Below are 21,221 nucleotides of genomic sequence, written 5' to 3'. Positions count from 1 at the left end.
ACCACTGGAACGACTGGTCGACCAGTCACTATGACTGCACTGACCACCAGGGGGCAGACGTTCAATGCAGGAGCTGCCCCCTGGTGGTCAGTGCGCTCCCACAGGGGGAGCGCCGCTCAGCCAGAAGCCGGCTCACGGCTGACAAGTGCAGCTGCGGCAGAGGGAGCCTCTCCCAACTCCGTGGCCCCGCTACCGAGCAGCGGTGGCGGCAGGCGCAGCAGGCCGGGATGAGCACGAGCTGTGTGGCACCCGGCCCGGCTTGGCCTCCTCCCTGGCCGCCTGCCACCTGGCACGCTGCTACATCCCTCGGGGGATATCCGACTGCAGGTTTAGGTCCGATCCCAGTGGTCGGACATCCCCCGAGGGGTCCCGGATTGTCAGAGGGAACAGGCCAGGCTGCGGGCCCACCCCCCATCCTATACACGAATCCGTACTCGGGGCCTCTAGTTGTAAAATAAGCAGTAGCCATGCACATGATTGCATGTATTGAAGGTTTGCTGGGCATGGGAGCCTATCTGAAGTGTTGCCTGTAGGTTTAGACGTACACATAGGCTTACAGGTCTCATTCCATTTACCACTTACAGCAAACCCAGGAGCTGGTACCATCAGCAGTTAGAGAAACAGAGACCGGGGTGCGGAGGTAGCAGCCGCGGGAGGCAGGGTCCCTGCCTGACATCCTGCCTCAGACAATGCAAGCCCGCGCTTCTCCCGCAGAGCACAGCCTGCAGATGTGTGCACAGCATGCTGAAAAGAAGGGAAACAACGTGGAGAAGATGAAAATACGCAAGAAGATATTTTATGCAGTGACAATGTCACAGGAAATATATGATGATTTTTAACCTAAAACTGGAAAAGCAAGTTCTGTGTGAGTGTTGTTCTCTGATTTCCAAAAATCCTGGAAAGCAAAAGCAGCCGCTACTCAAACACAGGCACAGGGAATCAAAACCGCTTCCTCTGGCAGCTCCCCCACCACAGAAAGGTTTTGGGGGGGCTGGTGAGTGAGCCTAAAGGGGTTGGGGAGACCTGAACAGGAAGCTGGCCGTGCCTGTCGCCTGGGGCTTCCGAGAGCCCCTGGGGCTTCCTGTCCGGTCACAGACCAGACTGGAGTGACTCTGGGCGGGACATCAGGTTCTGACCACGCCTTCCCTGCACAGGACCGCGGTGCCGCCCTTCACGGTCTCCCCTCCCCACAGAGACCCCCCTCCTCCATCTGCTTAAAAGAAGCGCAAAAGGCAGGTCCTCACTGGGAGTCCTGGGAGGAAGCAGAGTCACCTCAACTTCGCTTTGAAAAAACCTTTCCAGAAACTTCCTTCAGCGACTCCCATGTGAGTACTTGGGAACGGACTTCCCAGCCCATGAGCAATGGCCTTTACTTTTTTGGGGGGAAGCAGGGTTCTCACTGAGAGGAAAGAGGGGGAGAGGGGGACCACGTCTGCAACCCTAAAATGAAAACTGACTCTTTTCTAGAAACAAAGTAAGTGCATGCTCAATGCACAATGTTCTCAGCACTTTGACTTTAGTTCTTAAGCCACTATATACACACCATGTGTTTTTAGAAATTACAAATCATTTTGTAAGAAGTTGGTCAGATGGAGTCTTTTTTTTGTAATTTTAAGCTTGCAGTGGCTATTATTTACTAATTATGTCTGTTTAGTTGGAATTTTCTGAGTATTTGGTTTACCTTTAAATATGATTCAGTAACGAGTAAAGAAATATAATAAAGACTATCTGAGAGCCTTATGTTTAAAGGAACTTCTTTCATTGCCATTAATGGTATTTTAATTGAGATATAAACATTAGAATCCTTGTACTCTAAATCTTTTTATGCTAACATTCACAAATCTCTTTATGGAAAAATTTTTCAAGCCTCCAAAGACCAAAACTCGTGTTCTAAGATACTTAAATAAGAAGATAGGTAATCAAGCCTATCTGTATAGCAATTGTGTAAATTAAAGCAATAGCTATATACCTACACACTGTACTGTCATGTGCTTGGTGGTTATGAAACTTTCTTCTAGTAGCAAAGGAAAGCACATAGCTCTAGCCGGTTTGGCTCCGTGGATAGAGCGTCGGCCTGCGGACTGAAGGGTCCTGGGTTCAATTCCGGTCAAGGGCATGTACCTTGGTTGCAGGCTCAATCCCCAGTAGGGGGCGTGCAGGAGGCAGCTGATCAACGATTCTCTCTCATTGTTCCTATCTCTATCCCTCTCCCTTCCTCTCTCTAAAAAATCAATAAAAATATCTTTTAAAAAGGAAAGCACATAATAAAGCAGTCCATGACCACAGAACTATGACCAAAATCATTACATTGAATTATAAATCATTTGTAAGAGAGTATTACCAAAACATGAAGGCCGAAAGCAGCTGCACAGAGATAAAAAGAAAAGATAAGCACCAGCCACACTGACTCAGAGCTCTGGGAACTCGTCACAAGACGACTGTGTAACATATGATAACATAGACACGAAGGGCAAACCCAAGCAGGAAACATGCAACCCAGAGTCACACTTCATGTGGAAAAGCTTAATATTTCCATCAGCGGGCTCACGCTGTATCAAATTCGAGTTATTGCCAAGTTTTCTAACCTAACAAAATCCTTTCAAAAAACATTTTTAGGTTCCTTTTAAATTCATCATTCCAGTCCATGATTACTTCAAGACATGTTATCTATATTCCATTGAGTCCTGACACTAAAGGCTGAATGATATCTTTGAAAATGTATTAGAGTATGAAAATTTATTTGGGGGCCTATCGGCTGGTAAAATGATATAAAATATTCAAAGGGATCTACAGAGTATAAACAGTAGAAATGTAAATACAGACAATTAACGTTATAGATGTAAAAGCTTCAAATACTGAACGTAAGAAACACATTTATCTCCTTTTGGTGACCACAGAATCTTATTGTGGGACTTTATGGCGTGTATACCTCTACTTGATTCCTCTCTCTATGAGGGAGCTGGATTGGGCCTTTTTTTTTTTTTTTTTTTTAAGGTGCAGCCAGATATCTTTAAGGATTTGTTTTACTCCCAATGACTAGATCAAAACCCTGTGGGACATGTGACTCTTAACATATATGTTCTCCCATGCAGTGGGTTTTCTTGTTGTTTTGTTTATGGTTTCATTTGTTGTGCAGAAGCTTTTTATTTTGATGTAGTCCCATTTGTTTATTTTCTCCTTAGTCTCCATTGCCCTAGGAGATGTATCAGTAAAGGTATTGCTTCGGCATATGTCTGAAATTTTGCTGCCTGTGGATTCCTCTAATATTTTTATGGTTTCCCGTCTTACGTTTAAGTCCTTTATCCATTTTGAGTTTATTTTTGTGTATGGTGTAAGTTGGCGTTCTAGTTTCATATTTTTGCAAGTGACTGTCCAATTTTCCCAACACCATTTATTGAAGAGCCTGTCTTGACTCCATTGTATGCTCTTGCCTCCTTTGTCAAATATGAATTGAGCATAATGGCTTGGGTTGATTTCTGGGTTCTCTGTTCTGTTCCATTGGTCTACCATGTCTGTTCTGGTGCCAGTACCAGGCTGTTTTGAGAACAGTGGCTTTGTAGTGAAGCTTGATATCTGGTATTGTGATCCCTCCAACTTTGTTCTTCTTTCTCAAGATTGCTGCAGCTATTCCAGGTCTCTTTTTTACTCCAGAGGAATTTTTGGAGAGTTTGTTCTAGGTCTGTGAAATATGCCGTTGGTATTTTAATGGGGAGTGCATTGAATCTGTAGATTGCTTTTGGTAGTATGGACATTTTAATGATATTGATTCTACCAACCCATGAACATGGTATGTTCTTCCATTTGTTTATGTCTTCCTCTATCTCTTTTTTCAGCATCCTGTAATTTTGAGTACAGGTCCTTTACCTCCTTGGTTAAATTTATTCCTAGGTACCTTAATGTTTTTGTTGCAATGGTAAATGGGATTGTTTTTTGTTTTGTTTTGTTTTTTTTAGTTTCTCTGTATCTATTTCTTCTTGAGTGAGCTTTGGTAGTTTGTGTCTTTCAAGAATCTAGTCCAATTCATCTAAATTGTCCAATTTGTTGGTATAAAGTTCTTCATAATATTTCCTTATTACTAGAATCTTAGAAACTGCTGTTTCTTAACGTTAGTAATTTGTGCCCCTTCTCGTTTTTTTTCCTATTAGTCTACATGAGATTAATCAATTTCATGCATTTTGTAAAAGACTGTCTTTGCTTACATTTACTTTCTCTGTTGCTTTTACATTTTTATATTATTGACATAATATATTTTCTTGCTATAAATTTCTCTCTAAATATTATTTCAACTGTGTTTTGATATGCTGTGTTTTTATTTTTATTCAGTTCAAAACATCCTGTAATTTCCTTAATGATTTTATCAGGAACCCATGAAGAATGTTATTTGGGGATTTTTCAAATACTTTTCTTATACATGTTTATACAATGAAACCTTAAATTCACCATTTCTACAAAACAATTCTTTTATCTCAGATTAGCCATTCATTTGTTTCTTTATGTTTTTCTGGTAACAGTGGCTGTTTGGTCAGCTAATACCTCCCTGTCCTCTATTTTAGGTGACAAACTTTAAAGCTTAAAACCAGCTGTCTCTTGCTCAACAGGCATTTCCAAAACTATGAGCGTTCAGTGTTATTTACCCAGAGTCTCAAGAGTTTATGACAACGTGAAGATTGCCCTTCCTGATGTAATCTCTTATCACAACTCTTCATCCTCTTCTCTCCTCCCCTGCTTCCTGGTTACCTCCCAGATTGAGAGCTGGGAAGGGCCATTGAAAGCATCAATTACAACTTCCTCTTTTTATAGAAGGAGGACCAGTTTCAGGTGCTTTCTGCTCAATTATTTATACCATTAGAGTCCAACAGATAAGCCGCCCAAATGATAAATATCACAACTTACACTTAGCTTGAGAATTTGGTTTCGGAATGATGTGAGAGTGTGTGCATCGGGCATCTTATTTGAGCTCCGCGGTTCTAATCTCAGCTGGAGTCAGGAGGAAGCAGGTGCACAATAAGGGGATCGCTAGGGCACCCCAGCCCGGTGCGAGGCGGGTTATGAACAGATTGTGAGAAAAGCAATTCCCCTTAAACACACCCAGGCCCTCCTTGCCCTGCCGGTTAGTTTGTTCCGGGTTCTGACTTCTCTCCCCGTGTGTGCTTTCCTCTTAAGGAATGGCTGACGCCTGTGCTCCTGAGGGACGATGTTCAATCAGGAGAAGTTGGGTTAGTCTCGTTCCCCTGGCAGGAGAGATTTCTGTATGTGGCCGACTCTGGGCGGAACTCCTTGAGACCCGTGTGAGGGCCGCCCTCGTTCACGTTAGTCCTTAAGAAGGTGAAAGGCTCCGGAGGTGCTAGGTGTGCATGTCACCAAGATGCCAACATCACTGCCCGCCACCGCTTCCTGCTTCTATCATCGTCCCTCATTGGAGGCCAGAGCGAGGCAATGACCAACTGCCCTCCGCGGGCACCTAAGGACGCGCCTGAACAGGTGTGAGCAGGGGCCGTTCATGGAGGGCCTTCGGAGCGCCTGGAAACCGCCTCTGCCCAGTGCATGGGCACTTCCGAGGGAATCTAGAGCTTTCCCCACCGCCCGGGAGCGGAGTGGCACCAGGAGAGGCGGGCCTGGGACACGATTGAATATCTAAGAAAAGAGTTAGGATAAAAAGTGGTGTCTATTGCTTGTCCCGAAGATAAAGATTTCCCAGACAGATACATGGATGTGGGGCAGGAAGAGGGGGGTGCAGAGATAAGCTATCCTACGGATAAAAATAAAATAAGAGCTTGGAGAAAAGATCTTTCTGAGGAGCTAAGCAAAGAAAGAAAGGAATTATTTTAAGATCTCTTTTAATTCTATCTGTACACTTGAATAAGCAGATTCCACTTTTAATATCTGCAAAGCTGAGCATTAACTATATGCTTTTTTTATATATTAGACCCTTTGCAGGAAACAACAACGTACAATGTGATCAATTTACGGAATTAACCTAATTCTTCACATTTGAAGTAGCTCCCAAAAAATAAAACCTCTGGTCTTCCTTCTCAGAAAATTACAGTAAAAGGAATTAGGCAGGCGTTTAACCAGAAATGTTATCTGATTCCTGAGTGTGTGATAATGTGTTAGGTGGAGTTTAGATAGCAAAGGGGGGAAAAAGGCAATTTGGACAAACTAACTGGTCTTTCTAAAAATGTAAAATAATGAGCATTCCATGGGAGGGAGGAAGAGAAAAAGATAACTATTTACTGGATGCGGTGAACGGGAAAGGAAGCAGCACCAATAGCCTTCAGTCCTCTGGGTCAGTGGTTCTTTTTCATGAGGGTGACAGTTCACAGCCCGAGAGAAAGTGGCTGAAGATCCACATCGAATGGCCCCTGAAGGGCTGTGACTCAGCCACCTCCCTCTCCCCCCGCCCCCGCCCCCATTCCTTTAGAGCAGAGCAAGTCAGGGTGCCATCTGAACACACGTGTGTGGTCCCCAACAGCGCCGTTCCAACCTGGAACTGAGCTCAGACCAGGATACGTTTCATTAGACTATCAGCCTCCCCATGTTTCCCAGCAGGACCTGGGCCGCCGCAGAATGCCGCTCGCTGGGGGAGGACAGAATGAATCGTTCACTATCGGCTCATGTTTAGGATACTTTGTCTAGTATTTGGAACGATGACACAAGCAAACAAACAAGATGACTGAGACAACGTTTTTGGAAGTTGAAAAAAAGACAGAAATGCACCCACTATCCACTGACATCATGTACCTTCCCTTATTAAAGTATATTTTTCTGCATGAACACCAGGTTTGCTGAGTGGAGCTCTACCTGCTGTGTGGCTCACACATATTATCGTCATGCGTCATCGCCACAGTAGGGTAAAATACATACCCTCGTCTAAGAGACAAAAAACTTGACTCTCACAGATGGTTACAACTTTCTCTAGTTAACAATCAGAAAGCACCACACCGATGTCCAGACGCCGTCTTTCTCCTGCCTATACCATTCATCTCATTCTATGTTGCATACTGTCTTGCCCTACAGCTGAGATAATGTGAACATGCTCATCTGCTCCATCTCATCTATTTTTAAGCCTTAAATTATTTTGAAAGAACAAACAGTGGTGTTTAGCCCTCTGTGGATATCTGCACCACACCCCTCTCTACAGACCAGCAATTGGCCTGTCTCTGTACGGGTCTTTACCCTGTCCCACCAGGAAGCCCACCTTGGCATTCTGACAGGTGTGAGGTGGTACCTCATTGAGATTTCAGTTTGCATCTCTCTGATGATTAGTGATGTTGAGCATCTTGTCATACATCTGTTGGCCATCTGGATATTCGCTTTGAAGAGGTGTCTGTTCAGGTCCTTTGCCCATTTTTTAATTGAATTGTTTAGGGACTTTTTTTTTAATTTTAGTGCCATCCTATATAATTAAGAGGTAATATACAAATTGACCGTCATGCCCTCGCATAAGATGGCCGCTACAAGATGGCTGGCAGGGGAGGGCAGTTGGGGGTGACCAGGCCTGCAGGGGAGGGCAGTTGGGGTGACCAGGCCTGCAGGGGAGGGCAGTTGGGGGGACCAGGCCTGCAGGGGAGGGCAGTTGGGGGTGACCAGGCCTGCAGAGGAGGGCAGTTAGGGGCAACAAGGCCAGCAGGGGAGGGCAGTTGGGGGTGATCTGGCCGGCAGGGGAGCAGTTAGGCGTCAATCAGGCTGGCAGGGGAGTGATTAGGGGGTTATCAGGCTTGCAGGCAGAAGCAGTTAGGGACAATCAGGCAGGCAGGCAGGCAAGCGGTTGGGAGCCAGCAGTCCTGGATTGTGAGAGGGATGTCCGACTGACCGTTTAGGCCCGATCCCACAGGGACATCCCCCAAGGGGTCCCAGATTGGAGAGGGTGCAGGCTGGGCTGAGGGACACCCCCCACCACCACCACGGGTGCACAAATTTCATGCACGGGGCCTCTAGTAGATAAATAATCCTGATGCCAAAATAATGCGTGTAGTGATGACTCCGCGTCCCAGGAACGGGGGACCCAGGGAGGGCAGTTGGGGGCAACCAGGCCTGCAGGGGAGGGCAGTTAGGGGCAACCAGGCCGGCAGGGGAGGTCAAGGAGGCTGACAGAGGTCAAGGAGGCTTGTGCCCACTGGTGAGGACTCGGTATGCGGCCAGCGTGCCAGGTGCCGCCTTAGCCCTCTCTGGGACACCGCCCAAACACGTGGCTCCCACAGTGCATCTATTCAGAAAGCAGTTTCCTGAGAAAACCCCGCCTCTCAGACCTCTCCCTAGATGACGCACGTGAAGCGACTCTCCATCCCGGAACGAGGGCTGGAGGTCCTGCAGGAAGTGCTTTTAAGAAGAATCTGTGCCCAGGCCCTCATCATTATGAGTATTTGTTTCCTGCTGAAGACACGACTGGTGAAAAGTAAACTCAAAACTCAGCGCGTGTAGGAAACCATCAGAGCCCTGCAGCCTTTAGGTCTCCTCCTCTCAGCGTAGTTTTATTCTTCGGTTTCCTTCCTCGTTCACTCTCCTTGGGATCAGAGAGCCGAGAACTCCAGCGGAATGAGAAAAGGCCCAGCAAGCATGCAGGTGAGAGACAAAACAGGCTCCAGGTTTCAGGGGCAGGGCAGGCCCCCGGGGCTCAGCCCAGTTGAGCGGATGGAAGTGATAACCCCCAAGCTGACAACAGTGACTGCTGAGCAGGAAATGGGAATTATTCTTCAGGTTGTGGCTTTTTTCTCTCTTTTCCTGATTGTCAGGTTTTTGTCTATCATTGCTACACCACAAATAAAGCAGCAGCCAAAACACAATTTCTTTCTCTGAGACACAGCAAAGTACTCGTTTTGTTTAGAGATTGAACAGTAAAACCTCTATAAAGAAAAAGTTCAACAGTATATGATAAAGGAAATCTTTATCTAATATTCCTCATTGGAGACATGAAAAAAAATGCACCGGCCGTTCCTCAGATGGTTAAACAGAGGGACAATCTGATCTAACAATCCTACCCGTGGGTAGATGTGCCCAAGAAAAATGAAAACAGGTGCACACGAAAACGTGTACCTAAATGTTTAGAGCAGCGTTATTCATAATATCCAAAAGGGGGGAAGAGCCCCTCTGTTCATACACCAATGAACGGATAAAGAGCCTGTGGTACGTCTATGCAACAGAACTTTTCAGCGATAAAACACAAATGGCCTACAGCATGGATATGCCTTGAAACAGTCTACTAAGTAAAGAAGCCAGACACCAAAGGTCAAAGGCATACATTGTCTTCTCTACTTGCGTGAACTGTCTGTCATTAGGCAATAGAGAGAGACAGAAAGTAGGTTAATGGTTTCCTGGGGATGTGGGAACGGGGAAATCGTGGGGACTTCCCTTTTGAGTAATGCAAGCATTCTAAAATTGATTGGGGTGATGTTTGCACAGCTCTGTGGATGGGAATAGTCATTGGCATGGCATTATTGAAAAATCAAGCTTTAACATTTAAAAATTTGTGCTCATCAAAAGATACTTACATGAGAATGAAACGATAAGCCACAGACCTAGATAAAAAATCTTTATGACATATATCTGGCAAAGAACTAATTCCTACTATGTAAAGATCTCCTATAACTCAATAATGAAAAGATTTTAGAACCTTTGGGGGGGGAGCCAGGTTATTGGAACAGAGAATAACAGCGAGATTCGTGGTGATTTTTTTTTTGAAATAAGGCGCTTAAAGATCTTGTGAAGAGAGGAGATCTGACAGGGCTGTGGCTGACAGAAGGGAGCCTGCATCCCAACAGCTCCTAGAAGACGCCCCCACAACAGAAACAGCAACTCAGAGTGCAAAATCTGGAACAAGTATGGTTTGTTCAGAATCAGCGTTTTAATGGAGCCAAGGAACTCGGGGAGGCGTCCAGGAAGCTGGGAAACTTGGGGGAGACTGACAGGAAGTAGAGGGAACGGAGAGCTCGGGAGAGCTGAAAGGTTTCCTACACTCGCTGTGTTTTGAGTTTACTTTTCTCCAGTCGTGTCTTCAGCGGGAAACAAATACTCATAATGATGAGGGCTGGACACAGATTCTCCTTAAAAGCACTTCCCTGGGAAATGATCTCCCCTCATCAGGATGATGCTGATGGGGATGTTACACCAACCGTCTCCCGCCCTGCCGTGTCTCCTCCGCTGCCCTTCACAGGCGCACGCACCATGCTAACGCAGTCCGTCCAGAACGGAGGTCACCTCTGACATGCACAGTGACCAATGCTTGTGTTCATTCACTAGTTGCATGACTAGCATGACGATCCACTTCGGAATCCTCTACCCCTCATATCTATAAACAGTCACCTCCTCAACTTCATCCATACGTCACTCAGAGTCCCTCCCAGTTGCCCTTTCTATGGTTCCACTGAGGCCCTTGTTCATAATTTCAATCCCCTGAACCATTCTAGCTGCTAGTTCCACTTATAATGTTGCCCTCTCAACATCTTGTCGCATACCCTGGATTTTATTTATTTTTATTTCTTTTTAAATATATTTTTATTGATTTCAGACAGGGAGAGGGAGAGAGAGATAGAAACATCAATGATGTGAGAGAATCATTGATCAGCTGCCTCCTGCACGCCCCACCTTGGGGATCAAGCCTGAAACCCGGGCATGTGCCCCAACCAGGAATCCAAATGTGACCTACTGGTTCATAGGTCAATGCTCAACCACTGAGCCACACCAGCCAGGCCTATCCTGGATTTTATTAAAGCACGAAGTGCATCATACTTTTTAAATATTTTTCTGGTTCAGAAAATCTACTAACTTTTTCTAATCTATAACATTATTTTTCAAGATATGCTCCAAAACCATATTGTGGGAACACAGCCCCTGGTCATGTAAGTTTGGAAATACGTTTACTTAGCAAGACACTTTGAAGCCAATACATCGAAAAGAGGGGCCCACCCCCAAAACTTGTATGACCACTTACTGATCACGGTGCAAAAATTATACGTGGTTTTAAAAAGAAGACGATGGAACATCTACCTCTACTCAGACATTTGAAGGAGATACTAATAATTTCCATCTTTAAATTTTCTTGAAAACGAACCTGTCCTCTGTAACAGATAAACTCGAATAGATGCCTGGACTGGCTGTCACAGTGTGTCTTGCTAAGTCACACTTAACAGATGGTTTTGCGGGAGATGTTTGAAGGAGACCTGATGGCACCCTCCTGGGCCGACGAATCAGGACCTCGTATTGTCAGTGTGCCAGCCGCTGATGGATGGCCGTGCCCGGGCCGGCCAGGACTTCATTAAGCGGCTTCTACACGAGGAAGGTTTAAATGAATTATAAGAGTCGGGTCACTGAACAGTGACAAACTTTGGAAGACGGAACGCACGGTGGAAGAGTTTACAAGTCCTTTCGGAAGAGAGGCTAGAGTTGTCTGAGCAACAAAACATCCATCCTATGGGAAGCAGGTAAAATAGTAAAACTTACAATTCTGTAGAAAGAAAATGTGGTAAGTAAGTCCTAAAGCAGGACAATGTGGTCAAGCAGTAAGGGAAGTAGTCCGGTGATGCTTTTACACTGACGGAGGCCGATCTGTCACCGATGGTACACTCAGCGGTGGTTCAAAGCCAGCATATCTCCGGCAGATCCCCAGGACGTGATGCAAGACCCCAACACCGACCCGGAACCCGCCGAGCGCGGGCATCGCCCCCGGGGACTGTCTACGGAGCACAGCAGCCCTGAGGGCTCGGGGGGTGGGGGTGGGCCCTGATCTGGGTGTTCCTGAGCTCCAGCTTCGAACTGAGCTTATGATCTTTTGACCTAAACTGTCGGAGCTGGCTTCTGATTCTTGCAACCCCAAAAGTCTAGAGCTACTAAGACTGCCCTGGCCGGTGTGGCTCAGGAGGGTCTCTCCCCTCCCGGCCTGTGACAGTATCAGGGGGTCTCCCCTCCCTGCCTCTGACAGTATCAGGGGATCTCCCCTCCCTGCCTGTGACAGTATCAGGGGGTCTCCCCTCCCTGCCTGTGACAGTATCAGGGGGTCTCCCCTCCCTGCCTGTGACAGTACCAGGGGGTCTCCCCTCCCTGCCTGTGACAGTATCAGGGGGTCTCTCTCCTCCCTCCCTGTGACAGTATCAGGGGGTCTCCGCTCCCTGCCTGTGACAGTATCAGGGGGTCCCCCCTCCCTGCCTGTGACAGTATCAGGGGGTCTCCCCTCCCTGCCTGTGACAGTATAAGGGGGTCTCTCCTCCCTGCCTGTGACAGTATCAGGGGTTCTCTCCTCCCTGCCTGTGACAGTATCAGGGGGTCCCCCCTCCCTGCCTGTGACAGTATCAGGGTCTCCCCTCCCTGCCTGTGACAGTATCAGGGGGTCTCCCCTCCCTGCCTCTGACAGTATCAGGGGGTCTCCCCTCCCTGCCTCTGACAGTATCAGGAGGTCTCTCCTCTCTGCCTGTGACAGTATCAGGGGGTCTCCCCTCCCTGCCTGTGACAGTATCAGGGGGTCTCTCCTCCCTGCCTGTGACAGTATCAGGGGTTCTCTCCTCCCTGCCTGTGACAGTATCAGGGGGTCCCCCCTCCCTGCCTGTGACAGTATCAGGGTCTCCCCTCCCTGCCTGTGACAGTATCAGGGGGTCTCCCCTCCCTGCCTGTGACAGTATCAGGGGGTCTCCCCTCCCTGCCTCTGACAGTATCAGGAGGTCTCTCCTCTCTGCCTGTGACAGTATCAGGGGTCTCTCCCCTCCCTGCCTCTGACAGTATCAGGGGGTCTCTCCTCTCTGCCTGTGACAGTATCAGGATCTCTCCTCCCTGCCTGTGACAGTATCAGGGGGTCCCCCCTCCCTGCCTGTGACAGTATCAGGGGGTCTCTCCCCTCCCTGCCTCTGACAGTATCAGGAGGTCTCTCCTCTCTGCCTGTGACAGTATCAGGGTCTCTCCTCCCTGCCTGTGACAGTATCAGGGGGTCTCCCCTCCCTGCCTGTGACAGTATCAGGGGGTCTCTCCCCTCCCTGCCTGTGACAGTATCAGGGGGTCTCCCCTCCCTGCCTGTGACAGTATCAGGGGGTCTCCCCTCCCGGCAGGCAGCTCTGTTCGCTGTTTCATGGGAGGCCTGGTCAGGGAACTGGTTCGAAAAACAGAAATGCATTTTAAAGGTGAAATTTTAGAAAATGTGTTTCTTTAAAAAAAAGAACCAGAGCAGAGGGAAGACAGCTCAGGACTGAAAGTTGCCTCCATGGAAAATGCGAGGAAGAGTCACAATGTGCGTCTCCCTGTCTGAGAGAGAAGGCCGTGAGGGCGAGGGGCGTACGGAACGGCCTGTGAGAACGGGTCTTTGTGGGGGAGGAGGCGGTATTTTATTTTATAAATTAATGTTGTCTGTCAGCTGCTGTGGCGCGTGTTTTGAGGATGCAGTTTGCCTGGAAATCTTTGGTTGTGCTCGTCCGTGGATCTGTCCTCGCTGATCGCCATCACGCACACTGAGCCGGCTGACAGCAGCACCAGGCTCCCAGTCTCACCGTTTTACTGGCATTTCCAAGGCTGCACTGTGACCCGTGCACTTGAATGTGATTTGCGTGTTCCCTGGACGTGTGAGCCACGGCATTGGTGACACAGATGACGAGGAGGCCTGTTGGAGGCGAGGCGTTGGGAGGAGGCCTGTGGTTCCTGCTCTAGATCGCGGTTTACCAGGCCCCGGCCCGTGTTGTAGACGTGGCTCACCGGGTCCCGGCCCGTGTTACAGACGTGGCTCACCAGGTCCTGGTCCGTGTTACATACGTGGCTCACCAGCCCCGGTCTGTGTTGTAGACGTGGCTCACCGGGTCCCAGTCTGTGTTACAGACGTGGCTCACCAGGTCCCGGCCTGTGTTACATACGTGGCTCACCGGGTCCCGGTCAGTGTTACAGACGTGGCTCACCGGGTCCCGGCCTGTGTTACAGACGTGGCTCACCAGGTCCCGGCCTGTGTTACAGACGTGGCTCACCGGATCCCGGTCAGTGTTACATACGTGGCTCACCGGGTCCCGGTCAGTGTTACAGACGTGGCTCACCAGGTCCCGGCCTGTGTTACATACGTGGCTCACCGGGTCCCGGTCAGTGTTACAGACGTGGCTCACCGGGTCCCGGCCTGTGTTACAGACGTGGCTCACCAGGTCCCGGCCTGTGTTACAGACGTGGCTCACCGGATCCCGGTCAGTGTTACATACGTGGCTCACCGGGTCCCGGTCAGTGTTACAGACGTGGCTCACCAGGTCCCGGTCTGTGTTTCATACGTGGCTCACCGGGTCCCGGCCTGTGTTACAGACGTGGCTTACCTGGTCCCGGCCCGTGTTACATACGTGGCTCACCAGGTCTCGGCCTGTGTTACAGACGTGGCTCACCAGGCCCCAGCCCGTGTTATACATGTGGCTCACCAGGCCCTGGCCCGTGTTACATATGTGGCTCACCAGGCCCTGGCCCGTGTTACATACGTGGCTCACCAGGTCCCGGTCTGTGTTGCAGACGTGGCGCACAATGAGGAAGAAACCCCTCCTCTGGGCTTCCGTGTGTCTGCTGCTCTGCGGTGCCTTCCGCCCCCTGGACGCTGCTCCGGAGAGGGAGGACGAGGAGGACGCGGACGGCTCAGGTAACCTGCACAGCCCCCCCCCCCGCCCCCGGCATCATCGAACCGTGCCGTGAAGCTCCCATTGAGCAGGAACTTGGTGGGTGCTTGTTTCTTTGTTGTGCTTTGCTTTTCAAACTTTTGAAAAATGTATTTTTATAGATTTCAGAGAGAAGGGAGAGGGGTCAGGGAAATCGGTTGGCTGCCTCCTGCACGCCCCCTGCTGGGCACCAAGCGGGACTTGAAGACCCGTTAGCGGCCTGGCTGTGTGTCTTTTCCAGTTCCTGCTGTTTAGTTTTTAATTAATCTTTTAATTAAACCCGATCCCATATCCGAACCTATTCCGTTTGGGAGGTGCCATTTATCACTTTAGGCCGAAGTCATTTTCCAGAATTGCACTATTTAATTAAAATAATGGCCTGCCCTGTTATAGAAAAGCTTGCTTCTCTCCCAAGTCATTCGTCAACTATTTCCCATCAGTCCAACCTGCCGGGGGGACGAGATAGAAAAACTTCTCAGAAACACGAGGATGATAAGATCAACACCGCGGTGATGAGCTCTAAGGACGTCCCTTGGCGGGGAGGGAGGATGGGCAGGGCGTGGGGGGCGGGGGTCACCTTCACCAGGTGGAGGGCCGGGCAGGCCTGCGTGCCCGTGGGGCTGGCCACACAGCTGTGCAGACTGGCCTGCGCTCTGTCAGCTCCCGACCCGGGCCCAGAGCCATGATGTGAACCAGCAGCCCAGCCTTTTGCTCCCACCGCAAAGACACGCCTGGCTGAAGGGACCGTGTCCGCTGGCTCCTCTGGGAGAAGGGCCAGCTGCCGTCGGGGGCGCGGGGGGGAAGCCGCAGCCGATCCTCAGGAAGAAACTTACTCGGGCTCTGGGCTCCCAGCACGTTCCAGGCCAGGGAGGGTTCCCACAGCCAGGGACACCGTCCCAGATGTTGTCACAGGCCTTCCCTCCAACACCATGGGGGGGGCGGGGGGCGGGGGGAGGCTAGGATCCTCACACGGGGGGGCAGAGAACAAGAAATCGGGACAGCGACGGCCACCTGTGCACGGTCTGGCTGCTCACGTTCGACCCCACGGCACTGCCCTGGGTGCCTTCCGGTTTCGTGGCCTTAGTCAGTCCCTGTCCCTGCCCACACCTGCTTCACGCCTCACCTTCACGTCTCAGGAGTTTCACAGTCCTGCAGACAAGCTCAAGTAGCTCGCACACGTTTGCTCAGCACCCCAACTTGCTGACTATTTCTCTGAGTCCCCCCCGCCATGAAAGAGGGGGCTGCTGCCACCCCGAACACACATTCAACACAAGATGATTGACTTTCAAAGAGGCTGATCCTGCCCTGGCTGGTGTGGCTCAGTGGATAGAGCGTCAGCCTGCGACTGAAGGGTCCTCGGTTCAATTCTGGTCAGGGCACATGCCCGGGTTGCAGGCTCCATCCCCAGTGTGGGGCGTGCAGGAGGCAGCCGATCCATGATTCTCTCTCATCACTGATGTTTCCATCTCTCTCCCTCCCTCTCTGAAATCAATAATGTACACAGATGGCTCCTCCCAAGTCTGCAATGAAAACGGGACTGACTCCCATCCCCCTTGAGCGGGGTGCCAGGAACTATGTCTGCCCCTCCCCGCCCCCCTCAGGGTCGCTGAGCCCAAGTGTGGGTCACGGTCATTGGGCAAAATCCGGGATTCACAAAGGAAAAATGGGAACGGCGAGATGAGTAATTAGCTAACCATTCATAAAACGTAGTCAATGAAAGTTAGTCCTTAGTGTTTTCCTTAGGAAATTGGTGTAAAAATATCACCTGCTTTCATCATTGAAAGCTTTTCTTTTGTTTCTATAAAATGAATTTTAGAGAGAAAAATGATTGAGTGGAAATGATGTAATCAGGCCTATACGCTTCCCTAAGAGCCAGTTTCCGCCTCTCCATCGCACGGGTCTCTGACCACGTCACCTGCTCACCAAGAACGTGGGCGACACCGGCTGCAGAGCCACACGGGACCATTCCCACGTCATCCCTCAGGGCCGAGTGAGCAGCTAACTTCTGCACTTTCCATTTGTAAACTGTAACATGGAGACCATATGCCTACGTCATGTTTGCTGTGGTGATTAAATGAAATAATGACAAACTGTGGGAGGCACAGTTATTCCTCAGAAAACATTTAGCTGTTATTCCTAGAACTACCACCAGGCTGTCCTTTCCTTTTTGTGGGCACTGCCGCCACCTGGTGGCAAACCTACCAAATAGCAGGTTGAACTTGAGTAGGTATATCCTTAATACAGAAAATGCAAAAGAATTGGCATGATAAGGACTATTAAATGTATTACAAATAAAAGCTAGAGGGATCACCGATGAGAACCAATCTCATAAATTGTTGATTTATAAGAAAAAGTTTTTGTGCATATATATGGCAACTTAGGTTCGGTGCTGTCTTTCGTAGATAAAGATCTGTGTGTTATTATAAATCTGGTACATGGTATCTACCTTATTAAACTTTAAGTCTGAAAGTTTACCATTCTATCATTCCCGTTGGTTCAATTTCTTTTAATGGATGAGAATAGTCAATTCGGTTATCAAATTAGTCAAAAGGTTGATGTAGCATTTTGTAAATGATACTCCAATTTTTAAAAATTAAAAGCTGCCTTAGTGTTTTAGATAAAATTCACATGTCCATCCAAGGTGTCGAATGAATCAAATAGCACAATGCCCATTTATGTCTAGAAAGCCACATTTTATCCACTCCAGGATTGCAAGGCCTACGTATCACTTTATGACTTATATAGAAAATTAAAAACAACATTCCAGTTATCTTGTTATGAAGATTTTTAACATTACTTTAATATGACTAATACTTGACATTAATTCAACTGATTATTAGAACAAAAATATGAAGAGTAGGAGAAAGTTAGTAAAATTATCTAATTCAACTTTTATGATATGCAGCTTTTCTCTTTCAAAAATTCAGTTTTGAAACTACAGGGAATCTAAAATTGATTTTCCTTCTACATGATCATACATGTACAAACTTATCTTTTATATCATGTTTTTAAAATGTTTTATGTAAAAATATTAAAGTGGCATGCATCCATGTTTCTTTTTTCAAAGTAAATTATGTGTGGTGCATTAAAACACTTTTTTGAACATATTTAGTTATCAGTTCTAATTTCACAGAACACTGCTGCCCCTACAGGGCAAATTGTTAAGTCATTTTGCACCAATTCCAGTTTTCACTCTGTCTTACTTGTAGATTCTATTAACAACTGCCACTTACTTAAAAGTAGGCTTCTGCTAATATTATTAAACTTGATAAAAATCAAATTTAAAAATGTTATTGGGTTTTCTGTATGTGGGTATAGAGGGGATAAATGGTAATGGGAAATATATTTTTTAAATGGCTGAATTTAAAAAGAGGTCTCTACTTACGTATAAAGCCAACACATTACCTTACAATTACTACTCAGTTCCACCAGCCCATTGGTAACGTGCGAGCGATGACAAGAGTCTAGAAAAACTGTTCTACATTTTCCTTTAATAGCTGATTATTAATGACTTAGAATTAATAATTATTAACTAGCCATGAATAATGTTTGTTCATCTGTTATGAGTTGATAATAATTATTGATTAGTATTGATTGAGTAGCCCATTGAAGTTTCATAGTTGAGAAAGCCTCTCTCGCTTGGTGAGCTGATGAGCTTTAGCTCTGACAGCTGTGGAGAACGCTGATGGTTTCTCAGAGCAGCCTGTTTATTGTTCTTTTTCTGAAGGTCAGGCAGGGCCATTGAAGAGGAAGCCCTGGCCGCGAGGACCGTGCGGGGAGGGTCCGGTGTGACAGCTGTCGCTCTCCCTGCAGGTCCTGTGTCCCCCGAGGTGGGCCTGGCTCACCAGTTCTGTGCGTACCGAGCAGACACCGGCCCCTGCAGGGCCTCGCTCCCGAGGTTCTTCTTCAATGTGCTCACCGGCCAGTGCGAGGCCTTCGTGTACGGGGGCTGCCGAGGCAACGAGAACCGCTTCGGGAGCCGGGAGGAGTGCAGACAGCGATGCCTCGCAGGTGCTGCCGGGTGCTGCCCCGGAGGGGACACGCCTTCGCGGCGCTTCCATCTCATCAGAGATTTGATCCTTTTAGAAACAAATAAGTGTCCACCATTTTATCCTTTCCAAGACTCTCTCTCACATCTTCACATCGCCGGCATTCCTGCTCGCCGCTTTCAGATCAGTCACTATAAACTAGAGAAAGCCTGCTTACTGTCTGACGCTCTTACTGTCTGCATAATAAGATGGAAGAAATGACGTCTAGTTTGCAGAACAGGGTTTACATCTGCAAGGAAGTGAGTGGAACTCAGCAGCTCTGAGTTGCAGGACAGACATGATTAGTCACATGGACTTAGACTTTATCAGGAAGGAAAGAGGGACACAGAACAAAGAACAGGTGGAAAGTAGAAAACAAACAGCTACCGATTTATACGGACCCTTAGCGACCACGACAGTACGATGTGACTGTGCAATCACTCCAATTGCCAGCCATCTGTTAGACTTAATACCGAACAATCCAGAACTAACTACGGAAAAGATATTTATAATAATAAAAGTGTAATATGCTAATTAGACCAGACAGCCAAAAGACCTTCCGGACATCCTTCCGGATGAAGCCACTGTGGCGGGGGCCAAGGCAGAGGCAGTTAGGGACAATCAGGCAGGCAGGCATGTGGTTAGGGGCAATCAGGCAGGCAGGTGAGTATTTAGGGGCGATCAGGAAGGCAGGCGAGTGGTTTGGGGCAATCAGGCAGGTAGGCAGGCCAGCGGTTAGGAGCCAGCAGTCCCAGATTGTGAGAGGGATGTCCGACTGCCTAAACCAAGCAGTTGGACATCCTCCGAGGGGTCCCAGATTGCGAGAGGGTGCAGGCCAGGCTGAGGGACCTCCCCCCTCCATGCACGAATTTTGTGCACCAGGCCTCTAGTTTTAAAAATAAAGACCCAAATGTAAATAGGGAAGGGGTGAGAGAAGGTCAACCACGCAAGCACTACCCCTAAACATGATTAGCAAATGTAGACAACAGGACAGAAACATTCACAAGAGAAAGAATGTGGGACAATGAATCAAGACAACACAATAATCCTCACTGGCTAAGTCTATGCCTCAATCACACAACTTCAGAGGTTTCCAAGAACGCCCTGTCAGAAACAGGAGAATCAGAGAATTCTTCAATTTCGGTTAGCTATTTCTTTTTTAAAAATGTAGTTTTTATTAATTTCAGAGAGAAAGGGAGAGGGAGAGAGAGATAGAAACATCCATGATGAGAGAAAATCATGGATAAGCTGCCTCCATGGATTGAGCCCACCACCCAGGCATGTGCCCTGATCGGGAATCAAACTATGACCTCCTGGTTCATAGGTTGACGCTCAGCCACTGAGGCACTCTGGCCGGTCAAGATGTACCTTTTTTATCAATACTAGTAGTAAAGTTCCAAGTAGATATGAGAGAGAGAGAGAGAGAGAGAGAGAGAGAGAGAGAGAGAGATGATAAAGATCTTATAACATAGAAATCCACACTTGAAACCTATATGTTCATGTTGACCAATGTCATCCCAATACATTTTATAAAAAATTTAAAAAGTAAAAAATACATATAGAAATAAACCTCAATAAATAAGAAGAAATGACCAATATCAGGGAAAAGCATAGATATGGATCTATAAACGTTAAAACGATAATAAGGGAATCTTACTAAGAAATTGGTGCTGATACATTTAACAACTTGAGGAAAACCACAGCAGATCCTTGAAAGCCAAACATGACCCACGCCATAGCAATTGGCATCACTCTTTAGGTCGATGATCCTTAATGAACACATCTACTAAACAAAACTAACCAGAGCTGCTCAAATAACCCGTCGCCCTGGGAGCTGGGAAATATCTGGCTCTCTGCAGAGGGAGGCTGACTCCCGGGAACTCAGCGCTGCTGTTGAATAGAACGCCTGAACAGCGCTCCCTCTAGCAAACAAATTAAATCTGTGAATAAAAAACTTCCAACAGAGGATACTGCAGGGCTAGAGGACTTGATGGGTAAATCCTGGAAAACATTTAAGGGAGCCAACACCATCCAACACAGACTTTCAGAAAATCAAGGAGGGAAGCCTTTCCAATTCATGATATGACGCCAGCATGACCTCACTCTCACGCCAGACAGAGACAATTCCAGAACGAGAACCACAAAGCCAATGTCCCTCAGAACTACAGTCACACCCAACATCTTAAAATAACAGCAACTCAAAGTCATGGCAATATAAGCATGATACATTATAACCAAGTATGGTTTCTGCAAGGCACGTAAGATGGACTAAATATTCAAAATTTAACCTCTGTATTAACAAGGAAAGGAGAAAAAACATAGAAACTTCTCAAAAGAAGCAAGTTGTAGCCCATAACTATTTGAATCATCAACATTTTGAGTATTTCTCCGTGCATTCTCATTTTTGTAAATGTGTTCGACCTTTGAACATAGAGACATTATTATGATAAAATGAGATGGCGTCATGGTTACAATAATTGAAAATAACTTACTGCTTAGAGAACATCAAAAGAAATGTGTTGACATTGTTTGTGAGAATAATTTTAATGGTAATGAGCACATCGTCCTGGTTCGTTAAGCTGAACTCACAGCATTCTTCCATCGACTG

The 21,221-nt window shown here is 47.5% G+C and overlaps 1 protein-coding gene across 3 annotated transcripts in view; it reads left to right on the top strand.

Annotated features, from left to right (window-relative positions):
- The first annotated feature begins 1,163 nt into the window (after positions 1–1,163).
- TFPI (tissue factor pathway inhibitor) overlaps positions 1,164–21,221 on the top strand; it is a 31,508-nt gene continuing 11,450 nt past the window's right edge. For all 3 annotated transcript variants that reach the window (XM_079783154.1, XM_079783153.1, XM_079783152.1), the window contains exons 1-3: positions 1,164–1,325; positions 14,446–14,569; positions 18,399–18,596. In XM_079783154.1, coding sequence (XP_079639280.1) covers positions 14,458–14,569; positions 18,399–18,596 — 310 coding nt within the window. In that variant the 5' untranslated portion in view covers positions 1,164–1,325; positions 14,446–14,457. The remainder of the gene's footprint in view (positions 1,326–14,445; positions 14,570–18,398; positions 18,597–21,221) is intronic.

Source organism: Cnephaeus nilssonii (genome assembly GCF_951640355.1).
Source record: "Cnephaeus nilssonii genome assembly, chromosome: 10".
Lineage (NCBI taxonomy): Eukaryota > Metazoa > Chordata > Mammalia > Chiroptera > Vespertilionidae > Cnephaeus > Cnephaeus nilssonii.
The sequence above is the reverse complement of the archived record's forward strand: the minus strand, read 5'-3'. Positions and strand labels throughout refer to the sequence as shown.